At 46.9% G+C, this 25877-nt stretch overlaps 1 protein-coding gene across 2 annotated transcripts in view; it reads right to left on the reverse strand.

The window, feature by feature from the left end:
• PITPNC1 (phosphatidylinositol transfer protein cytoplasmic 1) overlaps positions 1–25877 on the reverse strand; it is a 255386-nt gene that overhangs the window by 99185 nt on the left and 130324 nt on the right. For both annotated transcript variants that reach the window (XM_082706740.1, XM_082706741.1), the window contains exons 3-4: positions 15051–15139; positions 14094–14101 (exon numbers count right to left, since the gene is read on the reverse strand). In XM_082706740.1, coding sequence (XP_082562866.1) covers positions 14094–14101; positions 15051–15139 — 97 coding nt within the window. The remainder of the gene's footprint in view (positions 1–14093; positions 14102–15050; positions 15140–25877) is intronic.

Genomic DNA, 25877 nt, shown 5'->3' on the forward strand with positions numbered 1-25877 from the left:
TCACTAGAGACATGCTTCGGAAACATGAAAGAGCTATTTTTAGTCCGGTGATTGATTAGGGTTGCCATGGCAATAAGAAACACTTACGAGAAGAAAACTAGATGGAAGCAAGTCTTAAAGAGAAAGGGGCAAGCCCGTGGGAATTTCATAGTTTCCGGCGGCGGGTGCAGGAAGCCCATTCTGCAGGCCGCGCACGTGCACGGGCAGAGGGGATGGGGGCGGTAGAGACCGGACCTGGGGAGTCCAGTCTGAGGCTCTCCAGGGGGTGGCCTGCACCTTCCAGGCGTGGCAGGGGCCAGACTTCTGGAAGAAATGAGCACCGTCCACGACAAGGAACACCATTATGGTCATGCTGTCCTCCCTCAGTTCCCGGAGCTTGATGAAAACCATGAGCTAAAAGCGTATTGATCCTGCCCTACATCAGTTTACAAAGTAAAGTAAAAATCCCCTGTGCTTCCTCTCACAGTAGATTTCTAGAACTTTCTGAATGACGCCTCATGGTGCGTCTGTTAAAAATGGACTCCAGGCCCCTGGACTCATGATGTGCTCTCGGAAAGTCAGTGGCGCCCCCAGAGCCCACCCCTGAAGCCAGGACTTGATTTTTCTGTTCTTTTTTTTTGTAAAGATTTTACTTTTTATCTGAGAGCGAGCAAGAAAGAGCATGAGCAGGGGGAGAGGCAGAGGGAGAGGGGAAAGCAGGCTCCCCGCTGAGCAGGCAGCCTGACGCGAGGCTGGATCCCAGGACTCTGGGATCACGACCTGAGCCAGAGGCAGATGCTTCACTGACTGAGCCACCCAGGCCCCCCTGTTTTTTTTCTTTTTTAAATAGCTTTATTCATATCGCATATTATTGACCATTTCAAGTCTTCAGGCAGTGGTTCTTAGTATATTCACGGAGCTGTGTAACCGTTAACACAATGTGATTTTAGAATAATTTCTTTACCCCCAAGAAAAAGCCCCATACTCTGAGCAGTCACTCCCCATTCCCACCTCCCCATTCCCCAGGCCCTAAGCAACCCCTAATCTAACTTTTTCACTCTCCGATCTGTATCCTCTGAACATTTCATACCAATGAAGTCACATCATGTGTGGTATTTTGTGTCTGGATTCTCCGATTTAGCTTCCTTTTCATGGCAGAGCAGTACTCCATTACGTGGACATACCATCTTAAACTTTATCCACTCATCAGCTGACGGACATTTGTTTCTACTTTCCCGCTATTACTAAGAATGTGCCATGATCGTTCTTGCCAAGTTTTTGTAGAGACACATGTTTCCATTTCTGTAGGGTATACACCCAGAGTAAGAATGCTAGGCCATATGGTAACTTTATGTTTAACCTTCTGAGGAAGAGCGAGGTGGTTTTCCAAACTGACAACAGCATTTCACATTCTCACCAGCAGGGTAGGCAGGTTCTAGGTTTTCCACAGGTTTGTCAACACCCATCACGGAGCCTAAGGCGGGGCTTGAACTCACGACCCTAAGTCAAGACCTGGGCAGAGTTCAAGAGCTGGATGCTTAATTGACAGACCTACCCAGGTGTTTCTTAACCCAGGGAAGTTTTGGTATTACCTTTGGGTCAAAAATGATGATGCAAGGTAACCACAGGGAAGTCTTGATATGTCTTTGGGTCAAAATGATGATGTTTCTTAACCCAGGGAAGTTTTGGTATTATCTTTGGGTCAAAATGATGTTGCAAGGTAACCACAGTCAACATTCCTCTTGTCCAGTCTGAGACAGACATGACGTAACACTGAGATAACGATGACAGCAGTACGGCACGATTCCAAGTATTGGATAAACAGTAATTTTTTCTCAACTCTTAACCCTCACATGGCTCTAGGAGGGATGTACGACTATCACCCTTGTCTCACAGGTAAGACGTCATCGGCCCAAATCACATCCCATTTACGTGATGGAGCTGAGACGCAGCCCAAGCTGTCTGGCTTGGAAGTTCAAGCTCATGACCCTACAACTTGCTGCCTCTTGAGCGTTAGGAAATCACACAAGTGTTTCTAGTGGAGCTGAGGGCTCAGTCAGGGGTGATGGTGACAAAGGCATAGGGTTTGCTTCTTGGTGGGTCCTGTGGCCACTGAGAGCAAAGCAAATATGGCTGTGTACACCTGCCAAATGACAGTTATGCCCTGCTTCAAACGAGCCTGAGGAAGAAAAAGAACCATTTACTCAAAAGACACACTGGGGAAATAATTATTCATTTAAGAAATTCACAGTGGTATTCCTTTAAATGCCAAAATATCCTAGTACCCTTCAAATACAATCATTTTCAAAAATTGATTTTAAATATGATGGCTTAAGTTAATTCCTGCTGTGAAGTGCATTCAAAATCCTGCTCAGGATTCAAGGAAGGGCATAAATTCTCAGGTGTAAAAAATATTACGTATGAAAAAATATTCATCACTGTACTATTGGTCCTATGAAAGACACAGAAGCAACCCAAGTCTGCCAGTAGAGGGCTGGTTAAGGACATTGTGGAGAACTCCAAAGCCATTAAAAACCAAATTATGGGGCACCTGGTTGGCTCAGTCAGTGGAGCGTGTGACTCTTGATTTCCCGGTTGTGAGTTTGAGGCCCACCCTGGGTATAGAGATTATTACTAAAAATAAAATCTTAAAGGGGCACCGGTGTGGCTCAGTTGGTTGAGCGTTAGGACTCTTGGTTCTGGCTCAGGTCATCATCTCAGGGTCATGAGATCAAGTCCCACATCAGGTTCCTCATGCAGTGGGGAGTCTGCTGAAGATTCTCTCTCCCTGTGGCCCCCACCCCAGCTTGGGGTTCTCTCTCTCTCCAAATAAATAAATTAAAGCTTAAAAAATAATAATAAAATAAAATCTTTAAAAAAAAAAAAAGCGAAGAGTAAAAGAGGAGGATCCAGTTTTATAAAAAAGAAAGAAAAGCATGATTTAAAAAAGCACATTAGTATATGCGCAGAAAACATGCAGAAAGACACCAAAATATTCTCATGGAGGACAGCAGTAGAAATCACGAGGTCCTTTCATTTCCCATGATATACATTTTTATAATGCTTGTATTTTATAATAAACATCTACTTTTTCAGTAAGCAGGGAAAAAATTCAAATCCAATAAAAAAGTAAATGAACACATCTGTGAGCTCCTCAAGTAACTATATGGGATCTAATGGAAGTCACAGGCATTCTAAAAAATTCTCTTGAGTCCACTTTAACGGAAAGGGGAACATATTATAAAGAGCATGGTTGAGAAAATGGAGGAGGTGCAAGGGTGGGAAGTTTGGGAAATAGCTTTTTCAAGTGGTTCCTGTCTCATCCCTCACACTTGTTCACAGAGTTCCAGGATGAGGAAGGATCTGAGAGGGGATGGGGTTTTATAGCTCAAACTGCTTTTGTAATGGCACTGGAGGTCCTTCTATAAATAAAGCATTATATAGGGACATGATGGCTGCTGAGGCATATCCATGGAACCTCCCGGACTGAGACAAGCCATGTTTGAAAAAACCAATGATTGACCTCAATAACTTAATTTTATTCCTGGTCATCAGGCAGAATCCTTCCATGTCCGAGGACAAACTTTCCAAGGAGGCTTGGAAAGAAGAATGTTAAACGGAACAGTTGAGAAGCTGGCTTGGGGTACACGAAGTGTTTACAGACTTTCTGAAGATCATTTTCTTTTAGCTTTTATCTAGAACTCAGTGCATTCCCCTCTGGCCATCTTGTTCTGTCTCCATGCACACGTGTCCTCTGCTATCAATGAACATTAAACCCGATATAGACTTGACCTTCTCTCTAATGGAATTCCCCTGAAGACATTGATTCTCTGGTACTATAGTCTATATTATCATATTAAATGTACTCCAAGGCCATACAGGGTATTTCAGCTTGAGCTGGGATCAGTAATAAAAATGAACTTGCAAATGTTTCCAACTTTCACCAGCAGGAGACTTACATCCAGAATGTTCCACAGGGCTAGTGCGATCAAGTCTAGGATTTGGGATTTACTATCTTTTTGGACTCTGGGGCTACAAACTGTGCTATTTGTAAAAGAGTAGACTATGGGGGTGGGGGTCAACCTGTATGTAAAGGCAGTTAGGAGACATCTAGACCTTAAAGTACCTTCCAACTTCCTTTATTCTTCATCAGGACGTTTCATCCTCCCGATCGACAGACATTTATTGGGGGGGGGGGGGGTTGGCGAGGGAGAAGCAGACTCCCCATTGAGGAGCTCAACACGGGCTTGATCCGGGACTCAGGGGATCATGACCTGAGCCGAAGGGAGATGCTTAACCAACTGGGCTACCCAAGCACCCCCACCCCAACACACACACACACCAATTTGAAGAAGGTGTATGTCTAGCTGTCCTTCCCACTGACTCAGAATCTTAGTCATCATGCAGGGAAAGCTACATAGGAAGCAAGGGGAGATTTTAGGTTCCACTGGGTTCTTGGGTTCCAAGGTGGTGGGGGAGGGAGGAGGAGGAGGAGAAGGGGGGGGACAAGCAAGAGGAGGAGGAGAAGAGGAGGAATAATAATAATAATAATTACTCTTATTATTATTATTATTATCTTAAAGCAAAGAGAAGGAGAAAGGGATTTCATGTAAATAATAGGAATGAGGGGTGCCTGGGTGGCTCAGTGGGTTAAGCCGCTGCCTTCGGCTCAGGTCATGATCTCAGGGTCCTGGGATCCAGTCCCGCGTCAGGCTCTCTGCTCGGCAGGGAGCCTGCTTCCTCCTCTCTGCCTGCCTCTCTGTCTGCTTGTGATCTCTCTCTGTCAAATAAATAAATAAATAAAATCTTAAAAAAAAAAAAAAGTAATAGGAATGAGGATGAATCAGAATGACTTCCCTGATAATATGCTGCATAGGAAGAAAAAGGTGGCCAAAAAGAGCAGTGCGACCTGAAAGAGAGAAGTACGGTGGGGGGTTGGAAAGGAAGGGAGCGTGGGGCGGCGGAGCCTGGAGACATAGCAGGAAAACGCGTGCCTGCGTCCCAGCCCACACCGAGGAAATGAATGTCAGCCTCTCCCAGGCTCCCCGGCAGCCTGCGCCCTACACTGAGGCTCTGTTCATTCATTAGTTCATTCATCGCTGGAGCCTCTTCCGTCCTCTGACAAGCTGAGTAACAGCGTCTCACAGGAGAAGCAAGGCCAGGAAGGAGAGGCAACAAAGACATGAATGAAAATATGTTTTCTCAATGGGGCATGGTTTGCGGCTGGTGCCTCTCTGAACACTGGGCGGGGAAACTACATTCGGGCTCCTGCAATCTAAAGCTGGACCTTTCAAGGATAAACAAGCAGAGGGTGCCTGTGAATACTGATAGCCACCGCAGAGTGAAGGCAGGGCAGGGATTTAAAGAGACAGGCAGAGCGCATCAAATGAAAAAGAATCACATGTTAAATAACAGAGAGGGGAATGCATCAGAAGGATGCCCCAAATATACAGGCCGGCAAAGAACCGGGTAGGAAATTGTCAGATTACAAGCCTTCTCAGTTAAAAACTGCCAGCAGCACCCCTCTGAACCAAACTGGGCAAATTCCTTATCTAAAAATACATTTACTTTCTATTTTTTTTTTTTAAAGATTGTATTTATGTCTTTGACAGAGAGAAAGAGAGAGAGACAGCGAGAGAGGGAACACAAGCAGGGGGATGGGAGAGCGAGAAGCAGGCTTCCCGCGGAGCAGGGACCCTGATGTGGGGCTTGATCCCAGGACCCTGGGATCATGACCCGAACCCAAGGTAGACACTAAACAACTAAGCCACCCAGGTTCCCCTAAAAATACATTAAAAAAAAAAAAAACCCACCCTTAAAGATAAGAGCAATGTTAAAATTCTGAGCTGGAAAGACCGTTACATCCTTGTCGTTAACACATAGTTCAGACCATCACAGAGATGACAAGGTCAAGCACATGGGGGCAATTTTGCAGCGATTTTACTTCATCACTGAAATTTACTATTTCATTACACCCATAGTTATAGGCAATTTCTGGTATTTTTACAGAATGGAATCTGCCCCACAAAATCTGTCTGGTTGTATTATTCTTATCTCCCCAACGTAAACGGAACATGATTTCAAAGGTATTAATGAACTGAAGGAGAGAAAACCAATGTTCAGTGCTGTAAATGCTAAACAGAAAACAAAGAAAGGAAGGTTCCATTAAACAAGTATTTTTTTTCCCCCTCTGACGGCTGCCCTCTGTAAAGTCATTCAGGGTGATGTTTTAAAAAAATGCAGACAATTTCCAAATGCTAATGTTATGGTGGTGAAACCCATTCCATCGCCTGCCCTCTCCCCCCAAGATGGCTGAATTAATTCTCTTTGAAGTACAAAGACGAGCCTGGGAACAGCTAGAGGAAATGTAAAAGGGACACAGCAGACGGAGAACCCTGCTCCTTCCAGGCCTCTCGCTTTACAGGCACCTACAGACTGGGTTGCTGGGATGAGAAGACAAGTTCTAGTCCTGCACAAGAACTATGGCACACCTGTGAATAAGCTGCTTTGCAACTGGTTCCCCCAGCCGACCAGTTCATTTCCTAAATGGAAACAAATCTGATGCATGATTTCACTGTCATCTCAGTAGATGGCTATCTTTGCCGTGTGGGCTCACAGCACTGACTTTGAAAAGACATTTACAGGTTATGACTGTTGGGAGCCCTTCAAACCAATGGAATTTAAGTAAGAGTAATCATTATGCAATGTATTAACCCACTGAAATTTTACAGCAAATGACATTTCCCGAAATAGAACTGACCCACTGACCTATTTTGTGGGTGCATAATGGCTCTAACCCGGAGAGAAGCTTCTGGTATTCCCCTAAGTTTTAGAAGGCTGTCCTTGCAAAAGCCAGGGTCCCAAGGACAAGTAAGTGTGGGAAGTGCTGCTGCTCCCTTTTTGAATGTTCACAGTGTATGGCAAAATCGTAAAGGCTCTGAGAAGTCCTGCAATAACAAAAATCTGTGTAGCTCTGCATAACCCAGTGCTTCCTGTTTAACTGGCTATGTACCATTTAATGGTAGGTATAAATGATTTTATACTGTCTCCATCTAAAGTCGCTTGACCAGTGAAGATTTTCTAAACTTGGCAATTCTGACTTTATTTATGACGCCAGCCTAATGCCATGACCTCAGTCTCCTCTGACTTCAACTATCTTTCTCTGGGAGGGCCTGTGGCCTGTGGCTAATTGCTGCCTTGCTCCTCTGGCCTATGGCTAATTGCTGCCTTGCTCCTCAGCACACCCCCAACAAGAAGACTGTTTCTTTGACCTGGTCCCTACCAGGTCCCAGTTCACATGGCCTCATTTCTAAAGGGCACTGCCCTGTCCACCACCTACCACCCACAATTATGTTCTGCCCTGGATATTCAGGGCTGATTGTGATGCAGAGATAGAAGTCATTTCCTACCTAACTCAGATCCCTACCCCTGTCTCCAGGACTCCAAAGAAGGAATACTTGCGGACCATCCTTCCCTGAGCTTGCATAAGTAGTGGAGATGGCTCCATTGTCCTCTCTGATTTCCATTGAAACAAGATCAATCCTCGAGTTTGGGTAGGAGTGTATTTTCTCTGTACTTGCACCTTTTCCTTGTTATGCAATTCAGTGGCTTCTACTAACCTTGGCTAGGACTCAGTGGAAGGTGAGGAAGGGGGTCCCAAGAAAGCTGGACAGGCACGGAGGTCAATGTCTGCCCACACAGCACCCAGCTCTTTCCATTATCGGGGACCTGATGAGGCCCCGATTTCAAGTGACATTCCTATCCAGAAATATACCTCAATGTCCCTGTTGCCACTCCTGGGAAGATGACCCGAGTTTACCCTGGGTGGCTGATGAGACATTCTCAATGGTGAGCAGGCTTGATTCTTTTCCCTGGCCAGGCTGAACCGACCCTGAACAACCCCATCTGTCCCGGTGGCTCAGCACCATTCGAGGTACTCAGACAAGAGCCCTCTCCCTCTCCCTGCTCTGTTACCATATTCTTCTCTGCCTCTTTCAACAAAATAATTATACTGTCGGGGAACACGGGACAGCCCATGACTACCTCTGCTCCCTGGGTAACTGCAGCTATTCTCATGAACACAAAGGTGCTTCCCCTTTGTCATTGTTCCTTCTGCGATTCTTATTAAAAGATATTTTGATGGAGGGGCTGGCTGGCTCAGTGGGTAGTGCATGTGACTCTGGATCTCGGCGCTGTGAGTTCGAGCCCCACACCGGGTGTAGAGAGGACTTTAAAAAAAAAAAGTAAAAAAAAAAAAAAAAGAAAGAATATTTTGGTGGAGTGGGAGTGGGATGGTCACGGCCCCCAAATATAACAGAGGAACCGTATATCTAAGTCACTGCCATCAACTTCTGATAACTTGTTTCCAAACTCTTACAAATAAGAAAAAAACTTTTTTTCCCCTTTATCACTCCCAAGGCTGAGCTGATGCTCTTGAGCTGTGTCCCTAATCTGGTGTTGCCTTTTTTTAGCTCCAGAAAAACAAAATTAGTGACTCTGGAAGGCAGCCAGCCTCTTCGGGCACCTTCCTTTGTGACTTTACAAACAGAAGAACCGGCAGGTTTTGTAGAACTGGCGAGGTAGTCTGTCCTCTGGAAAACTGTCATCGTGTGATTCTTTGTTGACTCTGTAATTAAGACTTTTTTTTTCCTACAGCCAAGCTAAAGATATTTTTTCCACTTCCTGGGCAAATGGCATTTCCACATAATTCGAACCACACAGTCATACGCAGTGATGAAAAAGCTTTTACGTTCTGGTAACTGTGATCATGTTAAAGCCCTCGATGACCGTAAACAGAAAGTTCTGTTGTCTGGGTTTTGTCACAAATGAGGGTAGCATGAGTTCTCAGTAATAGGCTGGACAGTCACATCTAAGACAAAGGGGATCCTGGGAATAGACGAACACTGCTCTGGGCTAATCCTGTGACAAGAGACAGCTGTCTAGAGTCTTGAGAAGTCCTCTGCCTCCCTGAAGGGTAGGGAGGCCAGGGTGTGGTGACACCAGTGGAGAGTCAGGCACTGGAGAAGTTTAGCTTTGGGCAAAACTTTGGGCACAGACAGGAAATACAGTCTTGAAATGACATCAAGAAGAGGTCTTTAGTATTAAAGGACTGGGGGTAGACAGAGGGCAACGGAAAAGCATTTCAAACAGGGGGAAAAAAGAGGACGACCACTGAAAGCATCTGTCATAAATCCAGGGAGCCGACCCTGTAGTTAGAGAGAAGAGTGGGCTCTTCCACCCAAGCTGTCGTGGGTAGAGAGCGTAAGAACTTGGCCGAGTCCAATGCAAGGGGAGGGGGGGGCTGCTTCAGAGTGACCCCTGAAGGCCTGACGGAGAGCACCTGTAGCTTGAGGGACCAACCCAGACTCCCAGGCATTGCGAAGGCAGAAAGAAAAACTGTGCTATGTTTAGGATGGAAAATCAAAGTGAACTAGCTGGGAACAATGTTGCTTCCTTATGGAGAATGAAACACACACCTTACTTGCTTGACATTCAAAGCCACCAGGACTTGACCTTGCAGGGTCCAGGATCCAGCTACAGCACTGGCCCACTGGGCCTGGAGAAAGCAGGCTCTGGACGAACCTGTGTCCTCTCCCCATATAGAGCCCTTGAAGCCCCACCCCCCAATGGGAAGGTCTTGGAAGGTGGGGCCTTGGGGGGTTGAGTGGGTTTAGATGCCGGCACGAGGGTGGAGCCCTCAGAACGGGATGAGTGCCTTTAGGAGAAGACACCAAAGAGTTTCTGTTTCTCCTAGTTCTAGAAGGACACAGAAGGAGGAAGGCTTTCTCCAGGAACCTAATCAGAGAATATCCTTGAACTTGGACTTCCCCACCTCCAGAGCTGTGAGAAGTCAATGTCTGTTGTTTAAGCCAACCCTGTGCATGGTCTTTTATGTTACAGCCCGAATGAAGACACAGCAGGTGTCTGCAGTTCTAACCCTCAGGTCCCGCTCAAATTCCATCTTCTCCAGGAAATCTTCCCTAGTTCTTCTAGGGAGAATTTCAGTCTCTTCTCTACAACACCCCGGGCTTCCTCCACAGCCCTTAGCACAGATCTTTCCGGAAATACTGACAGTTAGGAATTCATACGGACAGTTAGGAATTCATCTGCTCTCAGGGAATCTTCCCCAGCTCCGCCCTCTTTAGTCTACTTCACTCCCTGAGCCAAACCCATCTGAGGCAGGAAGTACGCGTGCTGTCCTGACAGGTCATTGGATTCGCCTCAGTGAGAACGCGGCACGTTCACGTCAGGACAAGTTCCCGGTTATACAACTCCCTCTCTTCCCTTCCCTTTGGCCCAGCAATGTGCCCCTGTTCTTAAACCCTGCTTGTTGGGGCGCCTGGGTGGCTCAGTGGGTTAAAGCCTCTACCTTCGGCTCAGGTCATGATCCCAGGGTCCTGGGATCGAGCCCTGAATCAGGCTCTCTGCTCAGCGGGGAGCCTGCTTCCCCCCCACCGCCTACCTCTCTGCCTACTTGTGATCTGTCAAATAAATAAATAAATAAAACCCTGATGGTTGTACTTGACTCTCTGAGACCAGTTCTGCCCCCACCCCCGCTACTCCTCTTCCCCGAGGGCTGCCAGGAAAAAAATCAGAAAATGAATAATCTTTCAATAGAAGTACATTCTGTACAATATTTGGGAACTCTGAAAAACTATCTGCTATCAGTCTGAAAATTCAAGTTTAACAGGATGTTCGGTATTTTTACTTGCTAAAGCTGGCAACTTTATTACTCCCGAATCTCATCACCAAGTTACCTGTGAAAGACACCTGTGTCCCAATCTTACGGGGACACCTTCCTGAGACCTAGAAGCTCAGGGCCGCGGTCCAGACACCAGGGCCCTTCTTGTCACATTGCAATTGCTTGTCTGGCTGGAGGCCCCAGGGCCATGCATTCTGCCCACTGCTATAGATTTCTGCTATCAGCCCCACTCAGAGCTCAGCCAGCTCTGTGGGCAGGTCTGGAGCCAGCCCGCCCTCTGGGCTGAATGATGATGGCCTGTCCCGTCTTGTCTCCAGAAAACCTTATGCCTCGCTGGTAGCTGCCACTGGAGTGTCTACCTGTGTCCCACAAGACTGTGACTCCCCAAAGGGCAGGGGTTGTTACTCAAGGCAACCTACTCCCAGGATGTGTTACACGGTCTGTGCTTAAGAAATGGCTGTTAACCTAAAACTGAAGGACAATGGTATGGGTTGGATTAGGTGTGTGCCCCTCCCCCACCTCCCCCAATGTCCAGATAGACATTGAAGTCCTAACCCCGGTTCCTCAGAATGTGATGTGATTCGGAACTAAGGTTGCTGCAGGTGGAATTGTTTACATTAAGATGAGGCCATACTGGAGTTGGGAACGTCCTTAATCTGATAGGACTGATGTCCCTGTAAGAGACACGGCAAAGAGGACGCCCTGTGAGGACAGAGATTACAGTGACGCAGTGACAAACACCGAGGGCCACCAGAAACCTGGAAGAGGCAAAGCTTTCCTGCCCCTACAGGCTCCAGGGGGAGCACGGCCCCGCCAATGACAGACTCAGACTTCTAAGCTTCCAGAACTGGGAGAAAATGGACTCCTATCATCGGGCGGCACTTTGTTTCCTCCAAGTAGTCCACGACCCCGGGACTGCATTAGGGAGGAACTGACAAAACACAAAAACAGAAAGAATAAGGACCTAGAAGAGACCGAGGAATCCTTGGGAGTCCAACGGAAGGGGTGAGCACGAGACAATACTACCATAGCTAACTTCTTTACGTTCTGTCCCAACGTTTTCTCAAACAGAAATTAAAAAGTCCCAAGTGGTATGATTAGAACTCCAGGAGTCCTATGGGGCAGAGGCTAGACAGGAGGAGAGGCCACGGCCCCTGAGAAACCCCCCATCGCCTGCACAGAGATGGGCACAGGAGACCAAGCTCAAGGTAACAGAGGCAGGCCAGAAAGCCTCCCACAGGAGGGCTGCCTTGGGAGGGGCGTCCCGGTGGGGATGGCTTTGTCAGGAGCTAGGGCTTTCCTTTGGTTTTCAGAATGTCAGTACTGTAATACATATTCTTAAAAAAATGAACACAACGTCAAACATTGTTCAGACTTCATTTCTCTGTTAATCACCCCCACGTTCCATGGTACCGTCACTGGCTTATGGGGAAAAAGTGCCACCCGTCTTGGATCAAGTCAAGGTGACCTAATTCTGAGCCTCATCGGGCAAACAACTACCTTTGCATAGTTGTAGGGACGTGAATTCTCTTGTCCCTGTAACTACTGATTACATTTCAAACAAAAACTCCACGTATAAGTTTTCAGAGAAGCAGGAACTGGCGATAACATCAGATATCAATCAAATCAAATCATATCCTAGATAATTAGTGCCATCCACTCTAATAACTGGAGCCCAGTCTGCATTGAAGGACACCAAGATATATTCCCATTTATTTGCCCACAGAACTCCCAATGTAATGACGGAAGCTTCCAGCATTGCACAATAAATAATCACAATGAACGTTTACTGAGCATTTACCATGCACCAAGGACGAGGCTAAGATTTCACGTAGATTACTTAATATAATCTTCACGTCACCCTTATGAGATAGTTACTACACTTCCCCACTTACAGATGATGAAGTAGAGGTTTACGGGGAGGTAATTTGCACAACTGCTAATAGAAACAAGATTCAAAAGATACCAACGTGTTCATTGTAGACACTGTGCAATTACTAGAAGCCACAGAACTGGGGATGGTGTTGCCTGACATAGACAGGTAACACGCTAGTAGTTGTGTACCTCAGGGGTTATTTTGCCATAAAATTGCCTTTTTTTTTTTTTCCCAAAGTTATGGACATTGGGAAGGAAATGCTATATATATAGTCCTCTTATTTTATAAAAGAAAAGACGTTTTAATACCCACAAATGAGGGAGGTAATTTATTCTCCTTAAAGGAAACTTTAAGTGAAATAAATTTAGTTTCATGCACAACTTGGGATACTATTCCTATTTCCCTCATTTTGCAAAGGACAGGTGAGAACGTGGTCACGCACTAGCATGAGTTCAAGAGCTGGCAATGGGTGTGGAGGAGGTGGTATTGCCCAAAGTTCTTAAGCAAGAACTTTGGGCAGTAAGAGCTAGAACCAGAGGACACTCAGTCCTATCTGACTCCAAAGCCAGTGACCCTTCTGTTGAGATGATCTGTCTTAGCCTCAGGCATTCCTTCTGCCATTCAAGAACTCTTTATTGAGCACCTACTAGGTGCAGGGCGCCAGATTCATGCCAAGGACACAACTCATCACTTTCCTCCCTTTCTCTCTCACCACCTCTCTTCCCTTTGGCTGGTCTGATTAAGACCAAAAACTCAACTCCCATTACAGCTCAGTTAACCATTGTCTTGTTATGACAACTTGACCTTGTTGCCATTGAGGAAAACGATCCACATCAAAATACTACAACGCAATGCTACTCTGGGATCCCTTTTTCTAGTGTTAAGTATTGACTCTAGAGGTCCTTAGGACAGGAAGAAATTAAATGATTTTTATCACGTCACCAAGACTTCCCAATCCAGAGCTCAGAGGAAAATAATCTCAATGAGGGGCGTCTGACTAGCTCAGTCAACACAGCATGCAATGCTTGATCCTGGGTTTGTGAGTCTGAGCCCCACACAGGGTGTAGAGATTATTTAAATTAAAAAAAAATTTTTTAAAAGATCTGAATGAACATCTTTCTAGTCACAAGGTTCTCTGATAAATGATCAGGTCACAGCCTATAGGCCTAAGCTCTGCCTTCCATCAAGAGCTACTATCATCACTTTAACAAAACGATGTTTCTAGAAACTGTTCTATTACAGTAAACCACCACAAGTAGAGCAGTCAAGCTATTTAAAAATACAAGCAAAAGTTAATTATGTAAAGTGACTATCAAGGCATTTTAAATTAACATTCATAGTCTTGAACAAATGAGAACATGCCAGTGGGTGCATTATATATAACTATGTTATGGCCTACATTTAAATATTTCTGATTCCGAGTTATTCCTCTATTTTTTTTTTTTATTACATGGATAAAATGAGAAGTATCCGGGAAGTTCCAATTACTCCACTCATCTTTCACGGAACATTTAAAAATGATTAAATGAGACTTACTGTGTATTCTGGTCCCAGATGTTCATGTGGACAGGAGAGAAAAGAAAAAAAGAGACAAAATGATGATTTAGATCATGCTTATGTACAGTATCAAACCACAGAACTAACAAATACTGGTGAATTATGTTATAAATATGTGAAGGAAATATTCCAAAAACTGAACTTTCATAAATATCTGCTCTTGAAACCTTTTCAGCAGATACTTCTGTGGTTGGGCAGACAAGGACTGTAGACAAGATTCAATTAGCCTATAGGTTTGCGGGTAATTAAAAACCAAAGAGTTGGCATTATAAAGGCAAAATTAAAGACTAATAATTCCACTGGAGCATTTCATTAACCACAAAGGAAATCTTTTAAGTGGAAAAGCAGCTTTGATAACCAGTAAGAAGAGCTTGTTATGATGACATTCAAGTGCAATCTTGAATTTTCATGTTTGAGGGCAAAAACCAAACCTTCTAGATTTGGGGGCCCAAGTTTCTAGATCAGTATCAACGAGGAGTTTATCACCATCCTATTACATGTGAGAGGGAAGGTGAACTAAAAATTATCAGATTATCCCAACGCAAAGGAAGGAGTTCGGGGCAGAGAGGCTCAATAAAACATTTTACATAAATTATAAGTGAAGGTTTGGGGGAGTAGGAGTGGGGCTCTTATGGGGGAGGGGCTGTAAAATCAAAATAAACAACTTGTTTCACATTATCACTCAGAGGAGTTTCATCTTCCTTCTTTGTAAGCTATTTACCACAATCACTTTAAAAAGGAAGGTGGGATGGTTTATCTTAATTCCTGCCTGCTAGGAAGAGCATCGACCTAAAAGGATGAAGGAAAAGGGTGATGGGCACATACAACAGGGCTCTCCCAAGTCCCTACTTGGATAATAAATCCTAAATCAGTGAAATCTGGCTACCCCTAGGTCCTACGGCTACATGTGACACACAAGTTATAAAAAGGACTTACCTGTGATTGTGTAGGGATAATAGTTCCAAGCCTTTTCTGTAACATAAAAGATTTTGGGAACAACAGCTCTAGCCCAGCTAGGCAGTTTGCTAAGAGGAAAGAAAGAGAGAAAGAGGAAAAAAAAAAAAAAAGACCATTAGAAAAAATTTGCCCAGAGCCTCATGGATCAACTGTTAAAGAGAAAGCAGAGGCGCTCCTAGGTGCCTCTCTCTCCACAAGTCACCCCTTCCCGAAGCCCCTGGTCTTCGCCAGGGTTCACCATTCTCTGTGCATTTTTCATATGCTCGTAAAATGTGGGAAGGCAGGTGACAGCAGCCCGGTGGTTGGGGGAGGGGATTTCCACAGGACTATTAGCTTTTCCTCTTTGATTTGATTTACAAGGACATGAGCTTTCAGCTTTCAGGATTTGGCCAGCCTGGCCTTGGTCTCCTAGGAGTCATATGGCAGACGTGCTAGGACGCGATGTTTAAGCCCCAATACGGAGGAGGACAGAGGCAAAGGGTAGAACCAGGCATCTGCTTAACCATCCACAAGAGTGAGGTGTTAAAAATGAACTAAAGACACAGACAGTAAGAATTGTAGAGATGTGAAGAATAACAAAATTTAGCCCCCTGACGACTGCAGCCCGTTGACCTGTGTCCCCCCCATCAAAGATCTATCCATGTCCTACCCTGTCGCCCCCCCCCCCCGCCCCGCACCTGCGAATTTACTCTTATTTGAGCAGCAGGACTCGTGAGGATGTCATTAGGGACCTAAAGGGGGAATCCCCTTGGGTTTAGGGTGTAGGCCCTCACTCCAGGGACTGGTGTCCTCCCGGGAGAGCAAAGAGGGAGATCTGGGGACAGGGACACACAGAGGTGGTGGGGAAGCCACGTGAAGACAGAGTCAGACTCTGCGAAGGAACACCAAGGATGCTGCAGACTCCCCAAGCCCAGGATGGGGGAGGGCAGGCACGGCCGGCCTCTCTCTCTGAGTCCCCGAGAGGATTTCAGATTTCTGGTGTCCAGGGCTGAGAGAGGACACACTGTGTGGTCTTGAGCCACCCCTCCACACTCTCCAATCCCACCCCCCACCTCCCATCCAGCCTTGGGAGCATTTGCTGGGGCAGCAGAGCAGGAACCTTAAAACAAAGAAAACCCCCAGGGGTGCAGGTCTGGAAACCAAAGACTAATGAAATCTTGTTCCCTTTTGTTCTGTTTTCCTTCAGAGACAAACCCTACAGCATAGTACAGGCCCAGAGAATTCCCTAACACGTTTAAATACATAGGATCATAGATTCTTTAAATATGCCTGTATGATTTTACGTCCCCCCCTCAGCGCTAAGCCTGGGGCGGGTTGTGTCTTTCTGGAGGCTACTAAGGTACTTCTTTCCTCTTTCAGTGCCTGCAGCGGACTCTGGGCCTCCGAGGCCTAGCAGCGCTCCAGGCGGCCCTCTGATGACGATGACGACGCAGGCTCGGCTCCTGGAGGCGGCTGGTCCACAATGAATCACATCACAGAGCACTTCTGAGTTCCCAGCCGCAAGCACTAGGAACCGGGGACATCGCGCTACTAGAACCCCAAATTCCCCAACCCGTCTGGCACAGGGAACTTCAATGAGAACCAGAGCCAGAAAAATGACTGTGTATCTTGTACGTCTTCTCGGATTGTTTCTATTACTTCTGACAGTGTCCAGGACCTGCTTTTAAAAAGACAAATCTGTGCTTCCAACAGCTGGCCGGACCTAACGCAAAGCTCTGGGCCGTTTATCAGGGTTAAATCAAATGGGGATTCGAAGCGCCCTGGAAGCCGGGTGAGTGTCAGACGAGGCCATGGCTCTCGGGCCATGGAGCAGGGAGCAGGTTTATGACCCACAGAACAATCCTTGTGGCCCTAAGGCAGAACATCTCACCCCTGGAAAATCACCTCGGTGGCGGCGGGCGGGAACTGCTCGTTTACCTGGTGCTCCCATGGCTCGAAAGGAAAGTGCTGTTTCCTGAAAGGGGTTTTTATCGCTTTTCCCTTTGATTTATTCTTTCGGTCGCTGGAGCTGGACAGCAACCAGGGTTGACATCTGGAGTGGGAAGATCGCGTGGGGCTTGCTTGCGGGAAACGGCCATGAGAGCATCTTCTCCTGGCCTCCCTCTTTCTGCACCCCCAGCCCAGGGCGATGTTGGGCAGTGGGAAGTGTAGGAAGACGTGGCTTCAGCTCACAGGCAAGTGGGCCCCTTGTGCTGTTAGTGGACTGAACCAGAATTGCAGCATCTCCCCCCAAAGAAAGCTCTGCATCTCTTAGCTTAGATTAAGTGTGATGTCTCCCTACAGGCATCAGGACCCACCCCCCACGGTCCACACTGGGGGATGGGTCCCACCTCCACTGCACCCCTCCGCAGATGCAGTAGGCTCCTCCTGCATAGAGCTCTGGGGGCCCAGGCCCCCTCCCTCAAGAAACCACTCCCTCTATCACTTAAAAAGCCTCCCAGAAGAACCACATTCCTAGGCAACAAGCATTTTCTGGAAGGAGGATGAGAAACAGTGGCAATTTTCCGTTCATGTTGAGACTTTATTCCTGCTTGTCCACGGTCAGGACCCCCGTCTCCAGAATCTTCTGCGTGGCTAATCCCCCAAGTCCTTGCAGGATATGCAGCCCCACAATCAATTACGTTTTCCAAAGAGACGCCCTAAAAAACCCACACCATTCGGTCAAGATGGCTGATAACCATTTTATGTGACTCTTCTGGGGGTATCCGGGAAAAGGACCCTCCCAGGATAAGCCATCCACCAGGCCAGGAGCAGGAGGCGTCGGCAACAAGTTCCAGGACACGATTCAAGCCCATGAACAGACTTTCTCTCAGGCCCCACTCTGCCTAGAGCACACCATTATTCAAATCGTTTTTGTCTGAGGAAGTAAAATTTATTTTTCCCTGTGGCAACGATTTATCAGGCCTGCAAAGGAAAATGGAATTAAATGAGTCCCCACTGTTGCTGTCACTTTCATGATGTATATTGTCACACAGCCTACAGTTCTGAGGAGAAGTCTGTCACTCAAACTCACTACCAGGTGTCAGACAAGAATCTCTCTTCCAGAATGGCGGCCCCGTGTGAATCACGTCCTCTTGGTCCACTGCCCGGGACCAGACCTCTCGATGGCCTTCGTCACCGCTGCTCAGGCTTTACAGACACCGAGGAAAAAGGCGGACAGAACTCCGAAGGCTACAGAATTGGAAAACGTGCTGATGCGGAATGATACAGTTTCCCAAAAGCTTTTGTCAGTACCCCCAGAGACAGATGTTTCAAAACGTCAGGTTTTTCACTTTGGAAACTTCAGTACGACAGAAAACACGTCAATGACACAGCCAGGTGACCACCTCGTCCCTGTCTCCTTGGGACTGTCCTACCTGCAGCACTGAAAAGTCCCTCCATGTGTTAAAAAAATTCCTCAGTCCTGGGCAAACCCAGATGCTGGTCAACCTAGAGTAGTGGTTCTCAATGGGGCAGAGGCCAAGTTCTGCCCCCAGGAGAGGACACGGGCAAGTCTGGAAATACTTTTGTTTGTCACACTATGAGGTCGTGGAAGAGGGGCAGGGAAGCTGCTGGCATCCATTGGGGAGAGGCTGTTCAAGATCCTACAATGCTCAGGAAAGCCCCCCCCCTTCCTTTGCAGCAAAGAATTATCTGGTTCCAAATACTAACAGCGCCAAGATTGGGAAACCTGGCCCTGGACGTAGGTGGATATAGTCACGGCAACCTCCTCACGTGTCCCCTAGGCCTCCCTCAATTACAACCGGCCTGGAAAAGGAGGCCCCATCAGGCAGAATTTGAACTGGTCTCAGGTTAAGAGTGTTTACTGACTCCCTAAAGAGCGTCCGGAACGGAAACCTAAACCATCCCTCCATTAGAAGCTTCTGGCACTTTACTATCCAGATTATCACCAGATTCGCCCTGATATCTAAACTCTGTCTGCAATTTATGCTCATTTGGGAATATTTTTTGGCCCTGGGAAGTACTGAACATCATTAGGCCAAATGTGGTCTAAATGGAGTCTAATTTCATTTTCTCAACAGGGATCAGAATTATGATGGTCTCCACTAGCATCTTGATCTTAGCTATTCTATCCGCCAACTCATGCAGGATATGCAGCACTATAATCAATTATCTTTTGGACTTAAAACATTCCCAGCAGAAAGACAGCCCCTCCGAGCCCCCCGTCACTCGGGCTTTTCTCCTCCGCGGGGTCCCTGAAAGCTGTCGCCGTCTGTGCTGTGATTTTGTTCAAATACTGTCAGTTCACTTAACGTGACTTTTAAAAAAGGACTAAGCTACCTCTTAGTAGACCTCATTTTCCACGGGTCCATGGGGGATATTCTGACCTTTGGTTTCACACCTGGCATTTGACGATTATTTGATGATAATCAATTGTATCTACCCAGTGACCTGTGAGGTTTTTACTTTTCTTCTCCAGTGGCTGTGATTTATTTGCTTACTGTTCTTAATGGCTTTTCTGGCTGCTCTTCTAGTTCAACTCTTGATGTCATTCCTTCCATGGCAGAATTTCCAGACTAGAGGCATCACCTGTGAGAAGCAGGACCCCTGGGTCTTCGCCTGCGGGGAGTTCCTTGAACTTGGACCCCACCCTACTCCCCCTACTTAGAAGAGCAGTCTGCATTTGGCTTCCAGGAAAGGAGGGCCTCCTCCGGGTTGGTTCTTGGAAGGCTCTGCTTGGACAGCATGATGGTAACACGGCTCACATGCTGGGAAGCACCAGGGAGGGGGCAGGCCACATGTGTCAACAGCGTTGGTCAGGAGTAAGGCGGGACCAAGGTGGCCCGTGCCTGACTGGATGCTCTGGGCTCTGTAAGATCCAGCCGCGAGGCGTACATTCTGTCCCTGCAAGTCCCCATGGGAGAAGGTGAATGAGGGAGCAGAGAGGAGGAATCCTGGCAGCAGAAGAACTTCTGGCATGTTCTTAAGGATTGAGAGGAGAACAGAACAGAATAGCACAGACTGAAAGGTATGCTGGGAAGAAGTCCCTTACATGCTCTACTCCTCCAATACATAAAATACTGTAAATTAATCCATTTCATGTATTTAATATTATATTCAGTATTTACATATTAAATACATATTCACATGGAATATCTAAGACTAAATATTCCTTTTTTTTTCTTTTTTAAAGAGAGAGAGAGCACACCTGAGGGGGGACAGGGGAGAAAGGGAGGGAGGGGTAGAGGAAAAAGGGAGAAAGAGGACTAAGGAGGCCGCAAACTCCCCGCCCAGCAAGGAGCCAGACACGGGACCGGATCTCACAACCCTGAGATCATGACTTGAGTGGAAATCAAGAGTTGGACACTTAACTGACTGAGCCACCCAGGCGCCCCTGGAAGACTAGATATTCTAACCTATTTGATATTCGTATACATTACGGCTACTGTGCATGGTCCCTCCCCCCTAGAAGTTAAGCTCCCCCAGGACGGGGATCTCTGTCCTGCGCACTGCTGCATGCCCGGCACCTACAACGGTGCCCGGCACACAGCAGGCAACAATTGGTATTTCCTGAACGAACAATAGCCGGCTCTGGATATTCAGTAGTGACTGTAAGATCCTTTCAAAAGACCCAGGGAATAAGCTCTCGAGGTCAGAATCTCTGCGACCTGTGGCCTGGGCAGTGGGCTCTCCTGATGCCACACAAGCTCTGGGCACTGAGCTCTTTACTCTGGGCAAGATCTAAGAAAAGAGATTAACTTGCTTGGCAGATCTGGGAGAAGAGAAAGAGGAAACGTGAGAGAAGGACCCAAATGCAGGCACAGAGCTGGACCGATGAGCTGGGAGGTAGAGCAAACAGCCGGTGGCTTGGCTTGTCCAGCCAAACCCCCATGCGGAGCTTAGAGAACCTGGACTCCCTCCTGCCCAGGGACCCAGAGGCCAGGAGAGGTGGTCCTGGAAGGCAGGAGCCACGTGACAGGAGAAATGTTGTCTTTTTCACGGAAATCGATTCCGGCATTAGGCGGAATCACCGTTAGAAGTTGGCAACCCTCCCTGAGTGGCAGCTGCCAGCAGAGCCTAATTAATCCAGCAGCCGTGGTGGGGAAGAACATGACACTTCATGACTGAAAAACAAGCCTAAAAATAGGCTCCATCTTTTCTCCAAGGCCCCTCCACCCTCACCCCTGCTTCCCTCCCCCCGCACGAGCTTCCTGGGAAGGCATGGGGAGAGATGCTGAGGATGAAGAGAAAACGCCAGGGGCCAGAAGCAGCCCATCCTCCCGCGATTCTGGGCGACGGGTTTTATTTAGAATCGCCATCCCAGAGGTGGATCGGTACCTTGCCTCCTTTCCCTGGATGCCAGTTGGAACTGGGATTTTTGAAGACAAGCCAAGAAATACCAGTTATTTGGTTAACTGAGCTGGATCAAGAGCCCAAGGACAACGACCAAATGCACGAACGTCTTAGAACGGATGGGACGTTCCAAGCGTATCAGGCAGCCGCCAAGATGTCCTGTGCACCCAGCTGCGTCTCAGATGCCGAAGGAAGGCCCCGAGCACGGAGCATCCCCATGGTCCCTGGGACGTGAGGGGGAGGCAACAAAAGGATGAGTGGTGTTTTAGAAAGGCATGATGCCCACTTCAAAAATGGGCAAAGATCCCAGTAGACATGTCTCCAAAGACGACACAGGAACGGCCCATGCGCGCAAGAGTGCTCCACACTCATTAGTCAAGAGGGAAATGCCAACCGAAAACGAGATGCCACTTCACACCCACGAGGATGGCAAGAATCAAAAAGACAGACAATAGCAAGGGTCAGGGAGCATGTGGAGAGACTGGAATCTTCACACACGGCTGGAGGGAATGCAAAATGCAGCCGCTTTGGAAAATAGTCTGGAAGTCCCTCTCCCTGCTCATGGGAAGCTGGAGCCTGGACTGGAGCCATCAGTGGAATGCTTTATGGTTGGGATTTTGGAATAAGTGGTAGAAAGGAAAAAAAGGGACAATCTGGACCGATCCATGGCAGCTGTAGTGACGGTGGAGGGATGAAGTGGTCTGTTTGCTGCCCATGGCCCATCGGAGCTGCCCTTCTCCAGCCTGCACATAATTCTGTTAGGCCACTCACACCCTTCCAAGAAATGTCCTTCCTGCTCAAGTCAGACTCAGAGAGAAGGCTCTGCCTACACAGAGAGTAGGCTCTGCCTACTTCAGTCTCTAACAGATGCTTTGGGTAGTAGAGTGATAAACCAATCTCTAAATGTGATTTGGCTTCCCAAATAGATTGATGTGAGGAAGAAATTCCGCTCACTTTTTGCCAGCTCATGAATTCAGGTTCACAGGACAATGACATTTCTTGGCATAAATTAGTACATGGGCACTAGGAGAACTTAGCTAATGACAGTTCAACTCTCAGAACCTACCTCCTGGTGGCCAGTAAAGAGGTAGACAAGATGCCACGCACAGGGGCAGAAGGATTCCCTGGAGTTGAAGACATTTGAGAATCAACAGTTACAGGAAGATGATTCTACTGAACTCTGCTTATCTGCATAAAAGCAGAGCTTCCTGAAAGAATTCAACAGTCATAAATACCCTCCCCAGGAGTTTCACAACCAAAGAAGATTGACTCCTCTCACTGGAGATGGGAAGGAAGCACCAAGAAATTGCCTAAACAGACACTGTCTCCTCTCCATGCTCCTAAAGCTCTTGTTTATTTTTCATAAAAGCCATTTGTTTTTCCAGAAGTGCCTTTTCTCCTCTGCCCCTATTAGAATGGTATATAAGCCCTAAATTCTATTTGCCTACCTGAGTCTCATATTTCTGGGTGCTCCCATGTACATCGATGAATCAAACTTGGTCTTTTCGTCCATTCATCTGTCGGCTTCAGTTTAGTTTGCAGGCCCCACTGACAGAACCTAAGTGGGCTGAGGGAAGGTTTTTCTTCCCTGACACCACACATGAGGTGGACAGATGGATTCACAAATGCTAGAACCAGTCAGCCCAGACCCTACTCTGATCAGAAGACAAGGACCATGTCTTATTTATTAAGAGAGTCCCCCTAATACAAGAACAATTTGTTATACAATGTAAGGTTCAATAAATACCCATTTCATGAATTTTAATGACGAAGCAGCCTTGCCAACATGGGAGTCCCAAGCCCTGTGCACGCAGGACATCACAGATGCAAAGTGGCTCCAGTTTATGAGTTATCAAAGGAATGGATTTGGTTTTCTTTTATGATTATGGAAATCTGCCTTATTATTTTATAGTATGTCACGTAAACATCTTGACCTAAGCTGAAGGCAGAGGCTTAAACCCACTGAGCCACCCAGGCACCCTTTTATTTCGTTTTTAAAAGAGAGAGCGCACGAACACATGTACAGGTGAATTATTGTCCATTATTTAAATTCTACAAATAGGGGCACCTGGGTGGCTCAGTGAGTTAAGCATCTGCCTTCAGCTCAAGTCATGATCTCAGGATGGAGCCCGACGTCTGGCTTCTTGCTCAGCAGAGAGCCTGCTTCTCCCTCTGGCCCTCCCCCTGCTTGTGCTCTTTCACTCTCTCTCTCTCAAATAAATAAAATCTTTAAATAAACAAATAAACAAGCAAAATTCTACGAACATACCCCCACTTACCCATTATTAGTATTTTTTTTAGAGACTTTATTTATTTATTTGACAGACAGAGATCACAAGTAGGCAGAGAGACAGGCAGAGAGAGAAGGGGAAGCAGGCTCCCTGCTGAACAGAGAGCCCGATATGGGGCTCGATCCCAGGACCCTGAGATCATGACCTGAGCTGAAGGCAGAGGCTTAACCCACTGAGCCACCCAGGCGCCCCCATTATTAGTATTTTTAAAACATCTTATGCTCATTCATAGTTGTCCATGTTTGTCAGTTTTTCAAAAAAAAGATTTTCTTTATTTGAGAAAGGAAGAGAGCAGGAGTGGAGGGGAGGGGCAGCGGGAGAGGGAGAAGCAGGCTCCCCGCTGACAAGGCTCTATCCCAACCAAGTTCAAGAGGCTTAATGCACAGAGCCACGCACATGCCCCTCCCACTTCCTTGTTTCTCGCTACCTCTTGTGCCTTCCCTCCTTCTTGGGTTCAGTTTCCTTTTACTTCAAGTACCACCTTCAGGAGTTCTGTCAACACGTGCCTCTGAGTGGCATCCTCTCTCGGTACTCCATTGTCAAGAAGGATTTTGGTGCACGCCTCTCAGCTCCCCGCGCCCCACTTTCATAGGGGCCCAAAGCCACACTTCCTGTCCCTCTGAGGCCATGACATCCCCCTACATGTCAGCCCTGACATATCCCAGCTTCCTGAGCCTGAGCTCATCTGCTTTCCATTCTGGTTTGTGTTTCCTCTTTACTTCTCGTACCTAAGGATTTCCCTTTCTTTGTTTGGAGCTCAACTTTATATTGTTATATTTCATCCTGTGTTTGTCATAGGAGGTGGGGGGGTGGGAGGGTCCACATTAATCTTTTTAGTTTCTATTACTGGAAGTCCAGATAGTCTATTTATAACAAATTTCCCTCTTACCAATGTTTATTATTCTCCTTTAAAATAAACATCATATATTTTGATAGAGAAAACAGACATGACAGGGACAGCTGGACACTTCTTGCTCTGTTTCAGGATAAAAATAAAAGATGCAAAATTTTCTTAAAAAAAATTTTTTTTTAAATCTGGTACATATGGAACATTCCCTCAGCAACAATTTGGGAAAAGGCAATCATCCGCCCAAAAAATGGAATTTCCCGTAGGTCTCTATTTTCTCACATCACCCTCACGACTGTTTGCTCTAAGGAGGTGATTCGGTTCAGTATTTTCACCCTCCACGCTAAGGATGGCAAAGCAGCATCTTGAGAAACGGGTCTCTCTGCAAGGAAGTCATCCTCAGGACAGTCCCAGGGCTCAGCTACTCTGGCAAATCAGCAGCTGGCTGGAGGCTGAACTGGTTCCAAATCCTGTGAATTCACAGCTCCTAATAGATGAACAAGATCAATCTCATTTGCATTTCATCGTGACTCAGGAATTCCCTGATATTGCATCCCTGGGTAGATTTAAACAAGTTGGTGTAATTAGCCCAAGGCCTTCACCGTCAGGATATCTGCCTGAGAGATTTCCATACACCCAGTGACAAGACCCAAATGCTCCCATCAAGAAGGAATAGTCCAGGGGCGCCTGGGTGGCTCCGTGGGTTGAGCCTCTGCCTTCGGCTCAGGTCATGATCTCAGGGTCCTGGGATCGAGCCCCGCATCGGGCTCTCTGCTCAGCAGGGAGCCTGCTTCCCCTCCCCCTCTCTCTCTGTGTGCTGCTCTGCCTACTTGTGATGGCTCTCTCTCTCTTTCTGTGTCAAATAAAAAAAAATAAAGAAAATCTTAAAGAAAAAAAAGAAGGAATAGTCCAGGTCAGCCTGCTGGCTGGTGAAGGCCTCATGCCTACGGCAGAATCCCAGTACAGCTCCTCTCAGAAATGTCTCATGGTTGAGGCACAGAGAATGGATAAACAGCCACGAGTATCAGTGAGTAAACGGACACACTGCCCAGTTATTATGTTGGAAATGTGTTCTAAAAAGATCACGTATGGGCCAAGAGGAGAAGCCATGGGTGAGGGTAAAAAGTATTCACAGAGATGACGGCAGAGACAGGACCAGTCACACACTAGCTCACTGGGGCAGACAGCTCATTTCAACAGAATGTATTTCATGTGACTACACCAATGTCCTGACCTAGGACAGAGGAACCGAAGAAGATGGGCTGGAAGGGGGTCGAGGGTGGGGAGAAGGTCAGACACGCTCCAGTAACCAACTCCGCCATTAATGATAAGAAAACAGCAAGAGAGTAAAGGATATACTCTGCAAAGCCAATG

This window comes from Mustela nivalis (genome assembly GCF_964662115.1).
Source record: "Mustela nivalis genome assembly, chromosome: 17".
In the NCBI taxonomy this organism is placed as follows: domain Eukaryota; kingdom Metazoa; phylum Chordata; class Mammalia; order Carnivora; family Mustelidae; genus Mustela; species Mustela nivalis.